Source organism: Plectropomus leopardus, chromosome 3 (genome assembly GCF_008729295.1).
Source record: "Plectropomus leopardus isolate mb chromosome 3, YSFRI_Pleo_2.0, whole genome shotgun sequence".
NCBI lineage: Eukaryota > Metazoa > Chordata > Actinopteri > Perciformes > Serranidae > Plectropomus > Plectropomus leopardus.
Genome location: NC_056465.1, coordinates 26,612,297 through 26,627,343, shown reverse-complemented (window position 1 = coordinate 26,627,343; position 15,047 = coordinate 26,612,297). Strand labels below are relative to the sequence as shown.

Sequence of the window (15,047 nt, the reverse complement as noted above, 5' to 3'; positions counted from 1 at the left end):
GTTGTTGTCTGGTACGACGGCGTAAAAGGGCCATTGTAGGAAACAAAAATGGGGCTGGGGGAGGGGGGTATATTCTGAGAATAGACTCAATTTCTGGGTACCCCAGTCATTTTTGTTGTGGGTTCGATTCCAGCCTAAGGCCTTTGATGCATGTCATCCCTTCTCTCTCCCCTGCCTGTCCGCTCTCCAGCTTTCCCTATCATATAAAATACCCTCCCCCCAAAAAAATAAAATAAAAACAAATTTAAAAAGAAATACATTTCTACAGCTAAAATCTAACATTTCTGAGAAGAAGTTTGCATATTCTCTGAGATTAAATTGGTAAATTAACTAGAAATAACTTAGAAATTTACGATAAAAAAAGAATATATTTTCTGAGATTATAGAGTCATAAATTGAATTTTGATTTAAATCATAAACTCTGAAATTCATTAAGATGAAAGACAAAAATCCACGAGAAAATTTTTTTGAGAAATCGTGGGTGGTTTCCTTTCAAGGAACCACATCACTTCACTTCGCAAGGTTGGATCAATCTCATAACACCACGGACGCCACCAGTAAAAAGTGAATTCCAGCAAACAGTGAGATGTTGAATTGCTGAGAAAGTCCATTCAAGAAGTCCCGTTATGGTTCAAGTTTATTTCCAAAATGAAATTTTTGCCAACATTACCTGGCCATCAGCGGGACATCTTGTCTGGGCATCTTCAAAATATGACACAAAAATGAACGGGTCTATTCGGCTGTTCTGCCGAACTTAATGTGTGCAGTGTGCATTCAGCAGCCTCATACATCCTAAGTCAACTAAGTCTAAGAAGGATACAAATCAAATTTTGTAAATTTCTGAATTTAATCTCAAAGAATTTCTGTTTTTTTCTCTCATATTTCTGACTTGATGTTAGAGAATCTTCCATTTTTTCTCATGAATTTGTGAGTTATTTTCTTTGTTAATTTACTCAGAAATTCAAATATTTTTGACTTTGACATGCGATTTTTTTATTGGCCCTAATACACTGTCATAGTCTTGTTTAAAAATAGGAGGTATGGTTATGTCATTTAGTTGGAGTAGTGGAAGACACAAACCACATTTTTACACCAGCCAGGTAACCTCCACTGCAGCCAAAACATGTGGTTAAACCAGTATTTGTTTCCGACCACTTGTCATTACTGTTGGTGTTTCCCCTCAAAGAGGAATTCACACACAGCGGGTGGTGAAAGATGCAGGTCACAGTAGAACAACATGAATCAGAGTTGATACAACAGTTATATTAGCGGTACATAGATTAGTCCTGATGTCCTATGGTACGTAATTTAATAATGCAGGTCTGACGTGAGCTTTCAGTGGTGTGGCTGTTTGCTGATTAATATGTTTGTTTTTTTTCCCTGTTTTATCAGCTGATAATAAAAACTAATGGTGTGTGTGTGTGTGTGTGTGTGCGTGTGTGTGTGCGCATGTGCCTGTTCAGGAGAAGAGTAATGTGCAGTACAGGGGCAAACAGCAGAAAGAGGTCTCTTCAACAAACATCAAGTCAAAGTAAGTAACCAGCACCACTCTGAAATAAATCTGGTCTGGTAGATGTTGTATACATATATATAATCTACGTATTATGGACAGCTCAAATAACTTGAACAGTTGATCACAAATATTATTTAAGGGTTAGTTCAGCCAGGTTTCAAGAAAACACACCCTTTTTCTCACTTGACTCTCACTATATCCCTACAGAAAGTCCTATTTAAATGTTTTATCAGCAACATGTCTTTCTAGAAAAGAGGTACATATACATGCAAACTAATATTCCACTATTATTGCAAATCTGACAATATTCTGAATTTGATACAGGTCAGTATCATTCAGGTTGCAGGAGCAATTTTTGGGCATGTATACAGTGCATTTAGGATATGCATCTTAATTGGGGTTTTTACCTTAGTGTGCGACACACTGCCTCTTGCCTGTCGATGGTAAGCTCTGTGTGTTGTCATGGATACGTTGTGCAGAAACCAACTCGCCAAGAGTTTGCAAGGCTGTGGTGTAGAGACGCATGCCCAAAAGGAAAAGCCCACATTTCTGGGTGGAAGAAGAGACACACCTACTTTAAACATTATGAGTATCAACAGGTTTTTGGATATGTGTAAATATCGCAATGCCGACCTTTTCAAGAAGAGAATAAAAGAGGAAATCTGAGTTCACATGGTCCAACAAGCCTGCCAACATTAAGAAAACTTTGAAAGACTCCTGGCACAGCAGTTCCACTTTTTCGTATTTGTTGTAACTAACGATATGTTAGGGCACGTTAATTGGAGTGGGCACAGCTGCATGTAAACAGGATTATTAGTGGAATATTCAGCTTCATTAGCCACACTAAAGGCTTAGTAGGAATTTGTCTTTTTGGAAAAAGGGCAAAAAAATTGAATATTTTCTGCATGAAAATGTAGTCAGTGTCTCCTCTGTTAAGGATGATTGTGTGATATAATGGAAAGCTCTAGATCAGCTACTAATAGACATTGTGGTGAGATTGTTTTGCCAGCTTACTTTGGACCTTTTTCGTAGAGAGTGTTAGACAGAAAGGAGCTCTCATTAAAACTGAAACTTGATTGTAACTGTAATGTGTTGTCATTTGGCTAAACTGACCCTTTAATAAATTGTTATGTCCCAACATCCATTAAGATGCGAGTTAGAATCAGTATGTTAATATTATGATGTGTGAAGTTAGAGATATTTTGAGTCTGGTTTTTGTAACGCTGCCTCGTGGACAACCTCAGTGTGTGTTTGTATATGTAAACATATTGGTTGTTGGTGGCTGCAGAGTATTTAGCCTTTAGATGACAGACTGGGTTAATACTTTATAAAATAATTATTTAAATTCCTCCACAGCGTTTCTTACACTGCAGTGAGGATTGTGTATTTTTGTGCTTTGTGTGTGTGTGTGTGTGTGTGTGTGTGTGTGTGCGCGCGCGTGCGTGCGCGTGTGTGTGCGCACGCTGTGTGGGGGGTGTAATGGAAAATTCTCATGATGTATTTGTTGCCTCCCTTCTCCTCCTCGTCTCCATCCTCCAACTTCCTCTCCCCCTCCTTCTTGCTTTTCCATTTTTCTTCTCTCTCCTTCTCTCCCAGTATTCACACGTCAGAGAGCCAGCAGGAATTTTTCAGGATGCTGGATGAGAAGATTGAGAAGGTGAGGGAGGGGGGCTGTGTGTACAGGTGTGTGGGGGGGGGGGGTTGTTTTTTTTGGGGGGGGCACAAAGGGGGTCTCTGGGCATTTAAAGAAACAGCTGGGTCTTACCATTTAAAGAGACAGGCTGCGCAACAACAACATCCATTAGTCCACATTGTCACTGTGCTTACGAGCTCAGCACTCCGCTGTGTGAGGGGGAGGAGCAGCAGGTCACCGCTGCAGTGATGATAAGCACTCACTACTCTTAGTCTGCCACTTGAATCACGTTGGTTGTTTCTGACTGTAGATGAGGTTGCAAAGTGAAATGACGGCTGGATTCAGCTTTGGCGTGATGCATTTCATTTTTCAACTCTGCCTCGAAACAAGTCATTGTGGTTTCTGCATTAGTGGGAGACAAAGCTGTAGTCACAAAATTTTACAGGCGTGTAGTTGAGATAATTATAAAGGCTAAGTTCAAAGATGGGTGCAGCCTGAGCAAGGACACCTGAAGGAGTAGGAAGTAAGGCAGAGGCCTTTGGTCCCCCGACAGTCTTTGCCCACATTCCTTTTAAGTCATGGATTGCTGTATAGTAGCTGGTGGATCTTAGTCACAGGCCACTTAAGAAAAAAGCTTTGATAAATCCACCATACATGACCTGCTCAGCATTAAACCACAGACAGAAAAAGTTAGCAACACAGTGGAGCATTTAGAGACCCTATATTTGTGTGTGTGTGTGTGTATATATATATTAACATATATATATTAAATGCTTGCTGCTACTAATGACCAGTTTTTATTCTACATTGATCTGCCAATTATTTTTGAAATAATTGATTCTTTGGTACACAAAATATCAAAAATGGTGAGAAAAGTTTCCCAAACACAATCTCTTAAAGCCCACAATGATGTCTTCAAAGTTGCTTGTTTTGTCTAACAAATAGTCAAAAATGATTTTCAATTAAAGGCAGTGAAAAGCATCAAACACTTGCAGTTGTAAAATGTCATTTTGCATCAAAAACAATTAATTAACCATTCACAAATCAAACACTTGCAGATTAATTACTTGACAATTGGTCCACCTAATCTAAGACTAATTCTTTCAGCTCTAATTAGCAAAGTAACACCTAACTAAATGTATTGGAGAGTGAAAATTTAAAAAATAATGTTTGGTAATTATTTTCATTTTAAATGTGGTGAATTAAATGTGTAAAGTAGCATTAAATTAAAAAACAGCAGTTAAGTACCTCACAGTAGTACCGCACTTTTTTAAATTCACTTTGTTACTTTCCACCACTGATTTGCAGTGTGACTGTGAGACAGCCTGTGCTTTATATTCTTATTTAAACCCTGACAGCGTGCAGAGTTAGACGAGCTGTAAGGCAAACTCTGGAGAGGAAATGAAGGCAGTTGAGTTAACTCCTCATCATGATGGAAGAAACAAAAACAACATAACTGCCCACCTGTCAGCACTTAACAGCCTCTCACAGTCTTTTCTATGCCAGTACCTGCAAATAGACGAAGGTTTGTTTAAATATGACTGGAGTAACAGGTGCATCGGGGGGTTGCTGCATGCAGACAGTTCAGAAAGAGTCATTTGAAATCCATTACTGAGTATACATAACTAGAGGAGAAAAAAACATGAAAATTATGCACATCTCATTTTCTCTCTAATCCCTTTCTTTGCAGGGGCGAGACTACTGTTCGGAGGAGGAGGAGGAAGATGGGACATAGCACAGAGGCCCCCAAGATTCAGCCCCGCAGAGAGCCTCACAGTGTGTGTGTATGTGTGTGTGAGAATGCGTACATGTGTGCTTATGTGTGCCTGAGAGAGAGAGATTTGAATCAGTGTTTTACCAGTGGGGCGTTCATGTGACGGGACACTGTACGCGTTGGTATGAGCATGTGTGTGATTTTGAACGTATGGCAAAGATAATATTTTAATCGAAAGTGAAAGAGTAAGGGAGAGAATGGGATAAAGAAGACTTTCTTTAGAGCCCTCCACTCTTAGCACCTCACCCCTTCGGGCCCCTGAGCAGACAGATGGAGGTGGCGGAGCGATGAGGGGACAGACGGATGAAAGGAGGGAGAGATGGAGGAGGACGTGACGAAAAAGGACACAGTCAGTCAAACAGAGTAATTTCCCCAAGAAGGACAGCAGCAGCTCCTCAATCTGTCCCTCCGTATATGTCCGTCTGCACGTCAGTGGTCCGATCCTGAATATTTAACCCCTGCAATTGGACAAAGGAACTCCAAAACATGGAGGCCCAGTCAGGACAAACGTTTTGGTGGGTGTGTGGAGGACTGAGAAGAAGAAAGGAAACCTGAGGAGGAAGAGATGGTGAAGGCAGAGGAGTTGTATAACACAACCAGGATCCACGCTAAACTTTTGGGCCTGCCTACCTACAGCCAGGCTGGCCTGGGCCATGAGGGACTGAGAGAACGGGTGAGGGTGGGTGATGGAAGAAAGTATGAAATTTGTGATATTTTAATAAGAAAGATTAGGGAGCGAGCCGGTGATTTAGAAACTCTAAACTCCTGCCTTCTGAAGTCAAGGACATTTTTTTTAATTTGTTTTCACAGACACTCGTTCAGTTAATTTTTCCCCTTCTTCAGTTTGTTTTACTCTTGGCTTCCTTCGTAGTGTATCATCATCTTCGCCAATGTCTTTATCATCCTCCTCACCACAGCAGGCAGACTGAAGCTGTGTTAATTCAGAGCATCTGTGTCTCAACCCGATACATCCTCCTTCATATACCATAACACTGCAGATCCTATCTGACACACACATACATGGAGTCTTTTATTGTACATATCGTAGCACACACTCATTCCAACACTCCCCAGCGTGTACATAAACCACACACACACAAACACACACATTGTATCCCTTTCATTTCACCAGCAGACTGTCATGTGCATCAATCAGAGGTATTCTGTAAAGCTCTGTTTCTGCTTTGATTCAGTGTTCCCACACACACACACTCACACACACACACACATTCATACACACTCTGGCACTGAAGCAGAAAACCCGGGGCTGGGCTCGAGAGGAGGATGCGTGGTTGCCGTGCAGACACAGACCTGATCACATTTTTTGTTGTCATCTTTACCGGATACTTCCTGTTGTATTATTTTGAATACTTTTTTTCTATTAAAAATAAAAACGAAGAAGCTCTTAATGTGCTTGCATCTTTTGAGTGCATTAAGAGTGTGTGTGTGTGTGTGTGTGTGTGTTGCTATAAGCTGAGTAATAGAGCGCCATCACGCTGCCAGTGCACTGTGGAGTGTGATGTAAGTCTATCTTCCTGTGGTCATGCTGCCTAAAGCTGTGCAGTCAGAGCAGATTCACCCAGAGCACCAGAACTGCGTTATGCCACCTGCAGGCTGAATATCAGCACTGCAGTCTGGAAGGCAATATGTTCATCGTCAACACTGTCCCTCTTTAAACTACAAAAATGTTGCTCTAACCAGTATTTCTATATCAAAGTTGAAATGTTTGCTTTAGCTCTTATTATGAGGTAAATGTTGATTGCACAGTATAATGGCTTTAGAAAAATGACACCACCTGCATTTAGATTTGCATAAACCTCGCTTTCACTATGCAATTCTGTCCACCATCGAGTAGATTTCCTGTGAACATGGAAACTCAATTTAAAGCACAAAGGAAGTACTTCAACCATTGTACAAAACAAGAAGACAATAGTGCTTTTGTTTTCCCAGGTAGCTATCGATATCTATCCCCAGTGACCAAAGAGTTTTGTGTGAAAGTTCTTTGCAGAAATGGTGGAACAATCAAAGTAACTGCTCACACTATAGTAGCTGTGAGGCTCTGAGGAAAACAAAGTGTTTCACTTGTCTTTGCAACAGCGGCTCCAACGATAACGCTGTGTTTCATTTTCCTTGAAAGTCAAAGGTTGGAGCTGGGAATTGCATCACATCAGAGTTTATTGCCTTACAGTACAACAGTATGGAGGACAATAGGTTGTTAGCAAGCCAGGCTAGCCAGTGTTAGCAATACGAGTTGATAATAACAAATTATGCTGTATTTTGCGCATACAAACATCATGACGACGTGTCCACAAATAGAGCTTGGACAGGATAAGGCAAAAGTGCTGATAAATGATATATTATTACAGCATTTAGTTCTGCTGATGTGCAGAGGAGCCATATTAGATTTTGAGCTCATTCTGACATTCTCGAGTTGGAAACCAGACTTCCAGTTAAAATTTCAACTTCCCAGTGCAAATGGAAAGCACCATAATACGGCTTGGATACAATAGGAGGGGAAAGTTGTCTTTCGCATTTCAACAATGGATCTAAATACTGATTGTACTGTAAGAGGGGTCGCTCGTAGTGGAGAACTCAGAATTACCACCAATTTTGCAGGTCCTAACAGACCTATAAAGCAAGTTTTAGCTCACTGGTTTGATTTTTTGGCCCACAGCTTTACTGTTTGGGGTTTTTACTCTTAGAGCTCTCATCAGAGTGGTTTCTGGCCGCTTCAGTGAATAAAAGGCCCCGATAAACCCCCAGCACCAAACAGCAAGTTAGCCAATACCTGGTAAACTTAGCAAACAGGAAAAGAGACCATTATTCCCCATAGGAGTTGGTGGAGACCAAAACAGAGCTGAAAGAGAGAATTCTTTACCTACATTTGTCAAGTGAACACAAATCGTCTCAAAATGAACGCTAACTGATTACTTGCTTGCTGTTATTTTCAACTTTTATAAGGTAATAATCAAGCCTCCAAGTGGCTAAAAAATAATTTATTGCAGGCTTAAAGAAATGGTGGAGAAATACAAACAAAACAAAACATGTAATACAGTAACTGTGTAGGTTATTGTTAGTAATAATTTAGCATTTAATGGCCCTTTATGGGAGTGCATGCAGGGAAATAATGATAAGATATCAAAAGAAATCATAAATAGCTTCCTAAATGAGTTCAGTATCTAACTGGCAATATCTAATCAAATGTGGAAGCAAAACTCATTAAATAATAGCTGTAATCTATCATAATAAATAATGGCACTGATCATTTATCCTCACGATTACTAATTCAGTGATAATACTGCCAACAACTGAGCAACTTCTCCACAACTGACTGCACGATGTGTTAAAACATAGTATATAAAACCCAACAGCGCTGAATCGATATCTGTCCCAAGGCCTCGGCCTAAAGTGCACCCTGTGGGACTGGACGCTATGATGCTGTGAGTGTGTGTCAGCGGTTAACTTGATTACCACATCATGAAAGAAACATTCACAAGTCTGGCTGGTTCTTTAATAGCTGCACCCAACTGTCTCTCTCCAACACATAACGCACACACAAAAACTCCTTCTTTACCTCGCATGACTCACTTGCAGGGGCACATAAGGTTACAATCAGCAGCCACTGTGCACATCAGCAGCGTGAAAGGATCCCTGTGGGCCAGTGCTCGCAGCGAGGCTCCCCACACACACTGACAAATAAATGTGTGTTGGGAGGCAGACACAGAGAGGGGGAGAGCGAGGTGGGCGAGGTAAGAGCGAGAAATTAAGAGGAGGGAGTTGGGAGAGTGAGAATGTGGGAGGGAGAGAGCGAGGAAGAGACGGATGTTGCCCGTTAACCTCAGACAGGAATATAGGCAAGAAAATGTTCTTTCCACCCTGACGTAAGTACCAATAAAGACCCCACTCCTCCCTTCTTTGTGTGTGTGTTTAACTTTGTGTGTGTGTGTGTGTGTGTGTGTGTGTGTGAGAGAGAGAGAGAGAGAGAGAGAGAGAGAGAGAGAGAGAGAAATAGTGCCCACAGTGTGAGTCCTTATTAGGGTACAACATGTTCTTGGTTTTTAGTGTGACTCAAGTCCAAACCCTTAAATAAATCTGATCCAAATTCACATTCATAACAGAAAATTGGTCTTAATGATGAAAAACCTGCAGTTTGTTTGGTGTGAAAAAGAATGTCTGTGTAGTGTTTGCAGCTTTAGCAGCTTCTGAAACAAGAATAACTCGGATTAAGTTGCTGCCTGGTGTTAAAGCAAGTATTAACAGACCTGCCAATCAATGTGAAAGTGTTAGCAGGTTCCTGTGTTTTGGATTTGGTTACTGGAATGGCCCTTATGTTTTTATTTGGATTACAGATTGGACCTTTCTGGAATAATCATTACAGCTTGCATGAGGTATGTAGTTTCACACCTCAAAACCTTAAAGTGAAAATGAGAGGAAAGTGTTTGAATTTTACTTTTAGGATGAATATTCCCCATGTTTTTATTGTTTCTTTCTCATTTTATGTGTCCCCATCAGTATTTAGACCATGTGCATTTGTCCCCAGCAATAGAAACATTTAGGTAGCAGAGGACTTTTATTTTGACAAAATTAAAGACATTATCAGCATAAATTGTTGCAAAAAGGCAACAATTGGTGCAAATAAATAAATAAATAGACAAATAAATAAATAACTTAACAGATTGCTGGAGATAACCGGTTTCACTATAATACATCCATGAAGATAACATGTTTGATGCTGAAAATTATTGCACTAGGATAGATCTCCTAAAGGGCTCTGCTGAAAATTTTAGGGCAGAGGCCAATCATCATATGCTGCCGTCATGACGTCACCTACGGTCATCGCGACCGTGCGCGAGGTCACAGGTCGTCGGGGAGGCGGGTCAATCATGGCTACAGCGGAAGCGCTGTGTGTGATGCTAACGGTCTTGTCGTCGGGAAAGAAAAACAAAAAAGAAATAAGGTCTGTGGAACCGTCGCTGTGTGTCACGAAGAGGAGAGTGTGCGCTGTTTATCCTTCAAAATTGAACTTGAGGTAAGAATGTGATAACGTGAAGAAAATTAGCCCAATTAGCCATTATGTATGCTAGCTATGCTAGCTTCGCTGTATGTAAACAACACAGCTCAACAAACATTTGCTCGATTTCACTGCTCAGTCTCAGCTCAGCGCAACAGCGGCACTAAACGCAAAAAAAGACTAAAATAAAAAATAAAAATCTGACATGCCAGTGCCAAAAAAACGGATCGCTGTCCGCAGTAGCGCGTGCAGCCTGTTAAAGATGTATGGCCCGGTTTACACACGTCTACAGCTGCTTTTACATGGACCAAACACTCATAATGTGTAAATACAATCAACTTTATGTCCGTGGTAAGATCAAAGGTATGTCTTTGAGAAACTTAATTGAAACCCTATAATCACAACTGTGGCCAAAGGCATTTTTGCGATTTATAGTTTGATCAGGCAGGACATTTTTTAAACAATAATATTTTTGCCGATGTTTGTGTGTGTTTACTATGTCTAAAATCATTTTTTATGTTTGGAAAGTAGACTGTAATTAACATGATTTATGGATGGGTGATATAAAAATTTAAAAAAAGATCTATACATATGACCCTGCATTACTTTATCAGCGCTGTGCCCCATAGATAATATATAACCACTTCAGTCATTTCTTACCTCATTTTACCTGTTGAAATATCCTTAAAGATCCAATACAACACATAAAATGCACTTTTTCAACCTGTCAAAAAATGATTCCTGTTCATATCTTGTTGCAGCTCCTATAAAGCTGAGTATTAACAAGTTATGACTGATCCATGTAAGCAGCTGTGGACCTGTGTGAACTGGACGATTCAGGTTTAACAGGCTGCACGCTTTGCCGTGGACAGCGATCAGTTCTTGGCAGGTGACGCAATTGAGTCAAAATCTGGCTGAATTCGTGTAGCGTGTAGCGGCCTCAAGTAAAAGTAGTAGTGTGAAGGCCGCTCTGCTAGGTTCCTCTGCTGCTGCTGATTGTTTTCTGATTGCAGGGCAGCAGACATGATGAGCCCAACACCTGGGCACACCTGGTGTGCCTTATGAACGCAGGAGGAGCAGCAGCCGTTGGTCTTTGGCTGGCAGGCCTCCTCATCACACCTTTGCTGTGAGTCACTTGTTTCCTTTTTTGCAGCACAACACCCCTGAAGCACATTTCCACTCATCCACTCCCTAAACTACTGACTTCACAGATTTTGACTACTGATCTGTAAAGATTGTTTTACTTAGTAATGACTTTTAGTTAAAAATAAGGTTATTTATTAATTTTACCTGTGTGTCCTCCTCTGGGAGTTGAACCCGGAACCTCTTGCAAGATGAAAATGTGCCAGTAAAGTAGTGAAAGGAAGAAATGTAAGAGGAAAAAAGGCTTGGAGACAGAAAAACTACATCATGCATGCAAGTTTTGAGCAAAAACTGGTAAATGAATATGTTTGAGTGTGAATGTGGGAGCTGTAAAAAGTTAACTGGCTGCTTGGTGGAACAGCTGAATTAACAAAATTGTGGCTATCTAATGCTAAAAACACTTAGTTTGGGGAGATTTCAATTTCATTAATCAAAAAGGTTTGTTTTACTTCTTGTAAATTGGCAGGTTTATATAACATCGGAAAGATTCATTCCCTTTCACGTCAGTTTTAAATTGCCTGTGTGTGTGTGTTGACATGCAAGCGTTGCCCACGTAGGGAGTATGAGTCAACTCTGAGAGGCAAAGGGATGGATCCCTGCCTTGATGCCCAGCAGGCCTGTGCTCAGTGTGTTAACTCTCTCCAGCAGTTCCTTGCTGCCTAATACCCACTTTGGAGCAATCCACCTCCAGTAGCTCTAAACACATTCATTTAGAAACGTGGCAGCGCCAACCTCGTAACCATCCTGCTCTCATTCATTGCGGAGAAGTATACATTTTCCATCAATTAGTGCACCGAATACAATATGTTCCTGTGTCTCTTAAGTCAGCAGCTTCTCTTTCTCTGCTTCCCATCCATTTGTATGTAAAGCCTCTCCATGCAGATCCATACTCTGGATTACCTTGGCAAAGACGCAACTCACATGTGGGGGAGGCCAAGGCTTTAGCAAGGTAGAATTTGATGCATTTGCATTCATGCCGCACATCCACAAGAAGTGACCTACTTAAATCCCAGGAAGCTAATTGTTCAGTGTACACACACCATATTTTATCTATGAACAATTATGCAACCGTCTGCTGAACGCATGTACTTAACGTCAGGAGCATAGTTAAAATATTCGAATTCCCTACATCACTAAAGTGACCTGCAGGGTATTGAAATGGATCACCAGAGAGTCTGAGTGCTTTATGGTTGTGCACTTGTATTGTATTTTACTGCAGTCTGCCAAATTCACATTAGCTGAGCAAGCAGCAGTCAGTGCCCGGAGCGAGCCTGGTGACTTGAGCCCAGTGGTGCTGAGGAGACTGTGCAGCGGTGTCAGGAGTTATTTAGTGACACAACTGTCTCAATCATCTGACCAGGATGAGTGTTTCTCTCCACACTGTCTGGACACAAGTTCCCAAAACACAAGACTGTGTGTGCATTCATGAATGTGTGAGTGTGAGAGGTCTTCAAGGATAAAGCAAGAGCACCATCTGCTGGTTTGGGCCTTTTTGAGATGCCAACACTTATTATGTGCCTGCGCAGGGCTCCTTCAGAGAGCTCTCTGCATGATCAAGCACTATCTATTAGAGCAGTACATCAACCTGACAGCCCTGAAGGAGGCATGAAGTCCTAAACCACCCACCCAGGCACACACACACTTAGACACACTCACACACATAAATCAGCTTAGTGGAATTACAACGAGAGTGCAGGCCTTTACTCTTCTGAAATCACTTGTTTCCACTGAGCCTCACCAGACTGAGGAGTAAAACTACAATTTGATGTGCTGTGGCTTTAATATCTCATGTTGAGGCTCATAGTTAATGTTCATTGCATTTCCATCATGTGTTATTTCAGAGCAGAAAACAGCTTCTTTTTAAGTTGACCTCATGAAGAAGTGCCACAGTCCTTTAGTTATCTACATTTTTTCATACTTTTACAAAAGCGTGGTGCATTTTTATCCCAGAGTTTTCTGTATGACATATTTTTCAATTTATTGGACGTAGTTATGAAGGATTTACCCTGCTATTTAAAGCGCATAGCTACGCTTTCCCAGCAACCACGGTTTAACGACCCAAAAGCTGGGCAGTCTTTAATTTATTCCCTAAAAAAACGATACAGTTCTGCTCTATCTGTCATCCGAAGTTCAGTTACAGAGAGACAAATGGCTGCATGTCAAGTACGCGACCAAAATTACAAAGCAGATGTTTTGCTATGACAGAAGAGTGAGTGCACGAGTCGTTTGAGTAGTGAAAATGTATCGTGGACTGCCCTGGTGTTGAAGTCTGACACCAGGCCAACAGGGTGAGGTTGTTTTTTTGAGACGTGAGCAGAAAGTGCAGAGTGACTAATACAAGAGGTAGTTTAGTGACTTATTTATATGCATTTTTCTTTTATTTTAGCTTGAAAGCTAAACATCACAGTCCAGTTTGACCAGAATTCGTATCCAAAAATTAGTTTTTATGTGCCTCTGAGCAAATCTCAACACAGGCAGACTTTCCCCGTCAGCTTGACTGTTGATTCTCATCTCTGACCTTTGTTTCCAACAGCTGTGTGCAGACATAAAAGCTAAACTGTGTGTTTAAAGGGTCAGAAACCTTCCCCGAGCAAATATTTTGTGTGTGTGTGTGTGTGTGTGTGTGTGTGTGTGTGTGTGTGTGTGTGTGAATTTTCAGTGATGTCTGGAGGTACAAGTTTGGGCAAGTGTATGTGTGTGATTTTGAGGTGGCCTACTTTTTTTTAGACCCTTTGAAACCTGGATCGACATCAGTCTTTTTTTCTGCTGCGTTCAGATGCCTTTTGTAAGCTGCCTGACCCTTTCGAGCAAATTGCTTCGATGTCTTTCAAAATCACAAGGGAAAAGCAGTGAGCAACTTGACAATTTGACCGACAAATTGCAAGAAATTAGTAAACGGTGACAAGAAAAAGACCTGAGAATAATTATGTTTTTTTAACAGGGGAATTTTTTTTAATTTTGATTTATTTATTTTTTTCCCCAGCACTTTTTTGTAGGCCATTTTGTTTGTTTGTTTGTTTTTTTAAAAACATTTCTTCTTCGTCTTGTTTTTTCTTTGTTTGTTTCTTTTTTCAGGTCATTTTCTTGTAACTTTTTTACTATTTTCTGGCTAACTTTGGGGTCATGTCTTATTAAGTTGCTCATTGCCTTTTCCTGGTGTTTTTGCAAGAAATCAAACCAATTTGCTCAGGTTTCAAAGGGTTAAACACATATCAACTGTCTTTATGAAAGCACTAGATGGAGCTAATGGATTACCAGCGCAGGTTTAACTCTCTCTCTTTCTCTCTCTTTCTCTCTCTTTCTCTCTCTTTCTCTCTCTATCTCTCCTCTGCAATGACTAAGAGCATCCAACAACAGAGAACATGGCAGCGCACTCTCATTACCTCAACTGGGAGGGAAAACATTACCAAGTGGTAGAGATCCTAGCTTAAATAAACACCGTTGAGTCGAGACAGGGACAGGAGTAAGCTGGCTTTGCCCGTCTGTCTGTGTTGTGACTGCACTATCATTAAAAAAGGTTACCTAAGGGTTACTGTAATCATATAAGATCATATAAATACACACAGTATAATATTATAATTGCATTGGGGGCATACATGCCAACTTTTGGAGCTGGAGGTATATATTAGTGGACAGTTTTCTATAGACTTCACATAGCAGTACTACATATTTACAGCAGACTTCTGTTTTTCTGTGGCATGTTTGGAAAACTCCTGAAATGTTTTGGTGCAGTTTTAGTTAAATGTTTGTATCGTGGTGTCGTATGGGTTTGGCACATGTTCTTCTGTCATGCACTATTTGGATGATTTGTTTAGGTGCCGTGATTGTTTCGTGCTTAATGCCACTGTCCTCAGGAAAGTTTTTTGAAACAGATACTGTTGACGTTATCAGTAAATATGCACGTTTAGGACGGACATTTAAATTTTATTTTCCTTCTTCATGAGGACAAAGAATGCTTTCTTTTTTAAATGTC

The 15,047-nt window shown here is 40.7% G+C and overlaps 2 protein-coding genes across 3 annotated transcripts in view; both read left to right on the top strand.

The window, feature by feature from the left end:
- Positions 1–8,869, top strand: part of zgc:92140 (uncharacterized protein LOC447854 homolog) — a 43,544-nt gene extending 34,675 nt beyond the window's left edge. Inside the window, exons 4-7 of one of the 2 annotated variants that reach the window (XM_042483930.1) lie at positions 1,464–1,531; positions 3,110–3,170; positions 4,837–4,927; positions 8,855–8,869. In XM_042483930.1, the coding sequence (XP_042339864.1) occupies positions 1,464–1,531; positions 3,110–3,170; positions 4,837–4,881 (174 nt within the window). In that variant the 3' untranslated portion in view covers positions 4,882–4,927; positions 8,855–8,869. Of the gene's footprint in view, positions 1–1,463; positions 1,532–3,109; positions 3,171–4,836; positions 6,330–8,854 lie in introns of those variants that run through there. The other variant, XM_042483929.1, reaches the window with a different exon arrangement.
- Positions 8,870–10,985: 2,116 nt separating this feature from the next.
- colgalt2b (collagen beta(1-O)galactosyltransferase 2b) overlaps positions 10,986–15,047 on the top strand; it is a 35,900-nt gene continuing 31,838 nt past the window's right edge. The window contains 1 exon segment of the mRNA XM_042483995.1: positions 10,986–11,057. The gene's annotated coding sequence lies outside the window, so the exon portion shown is untranslated.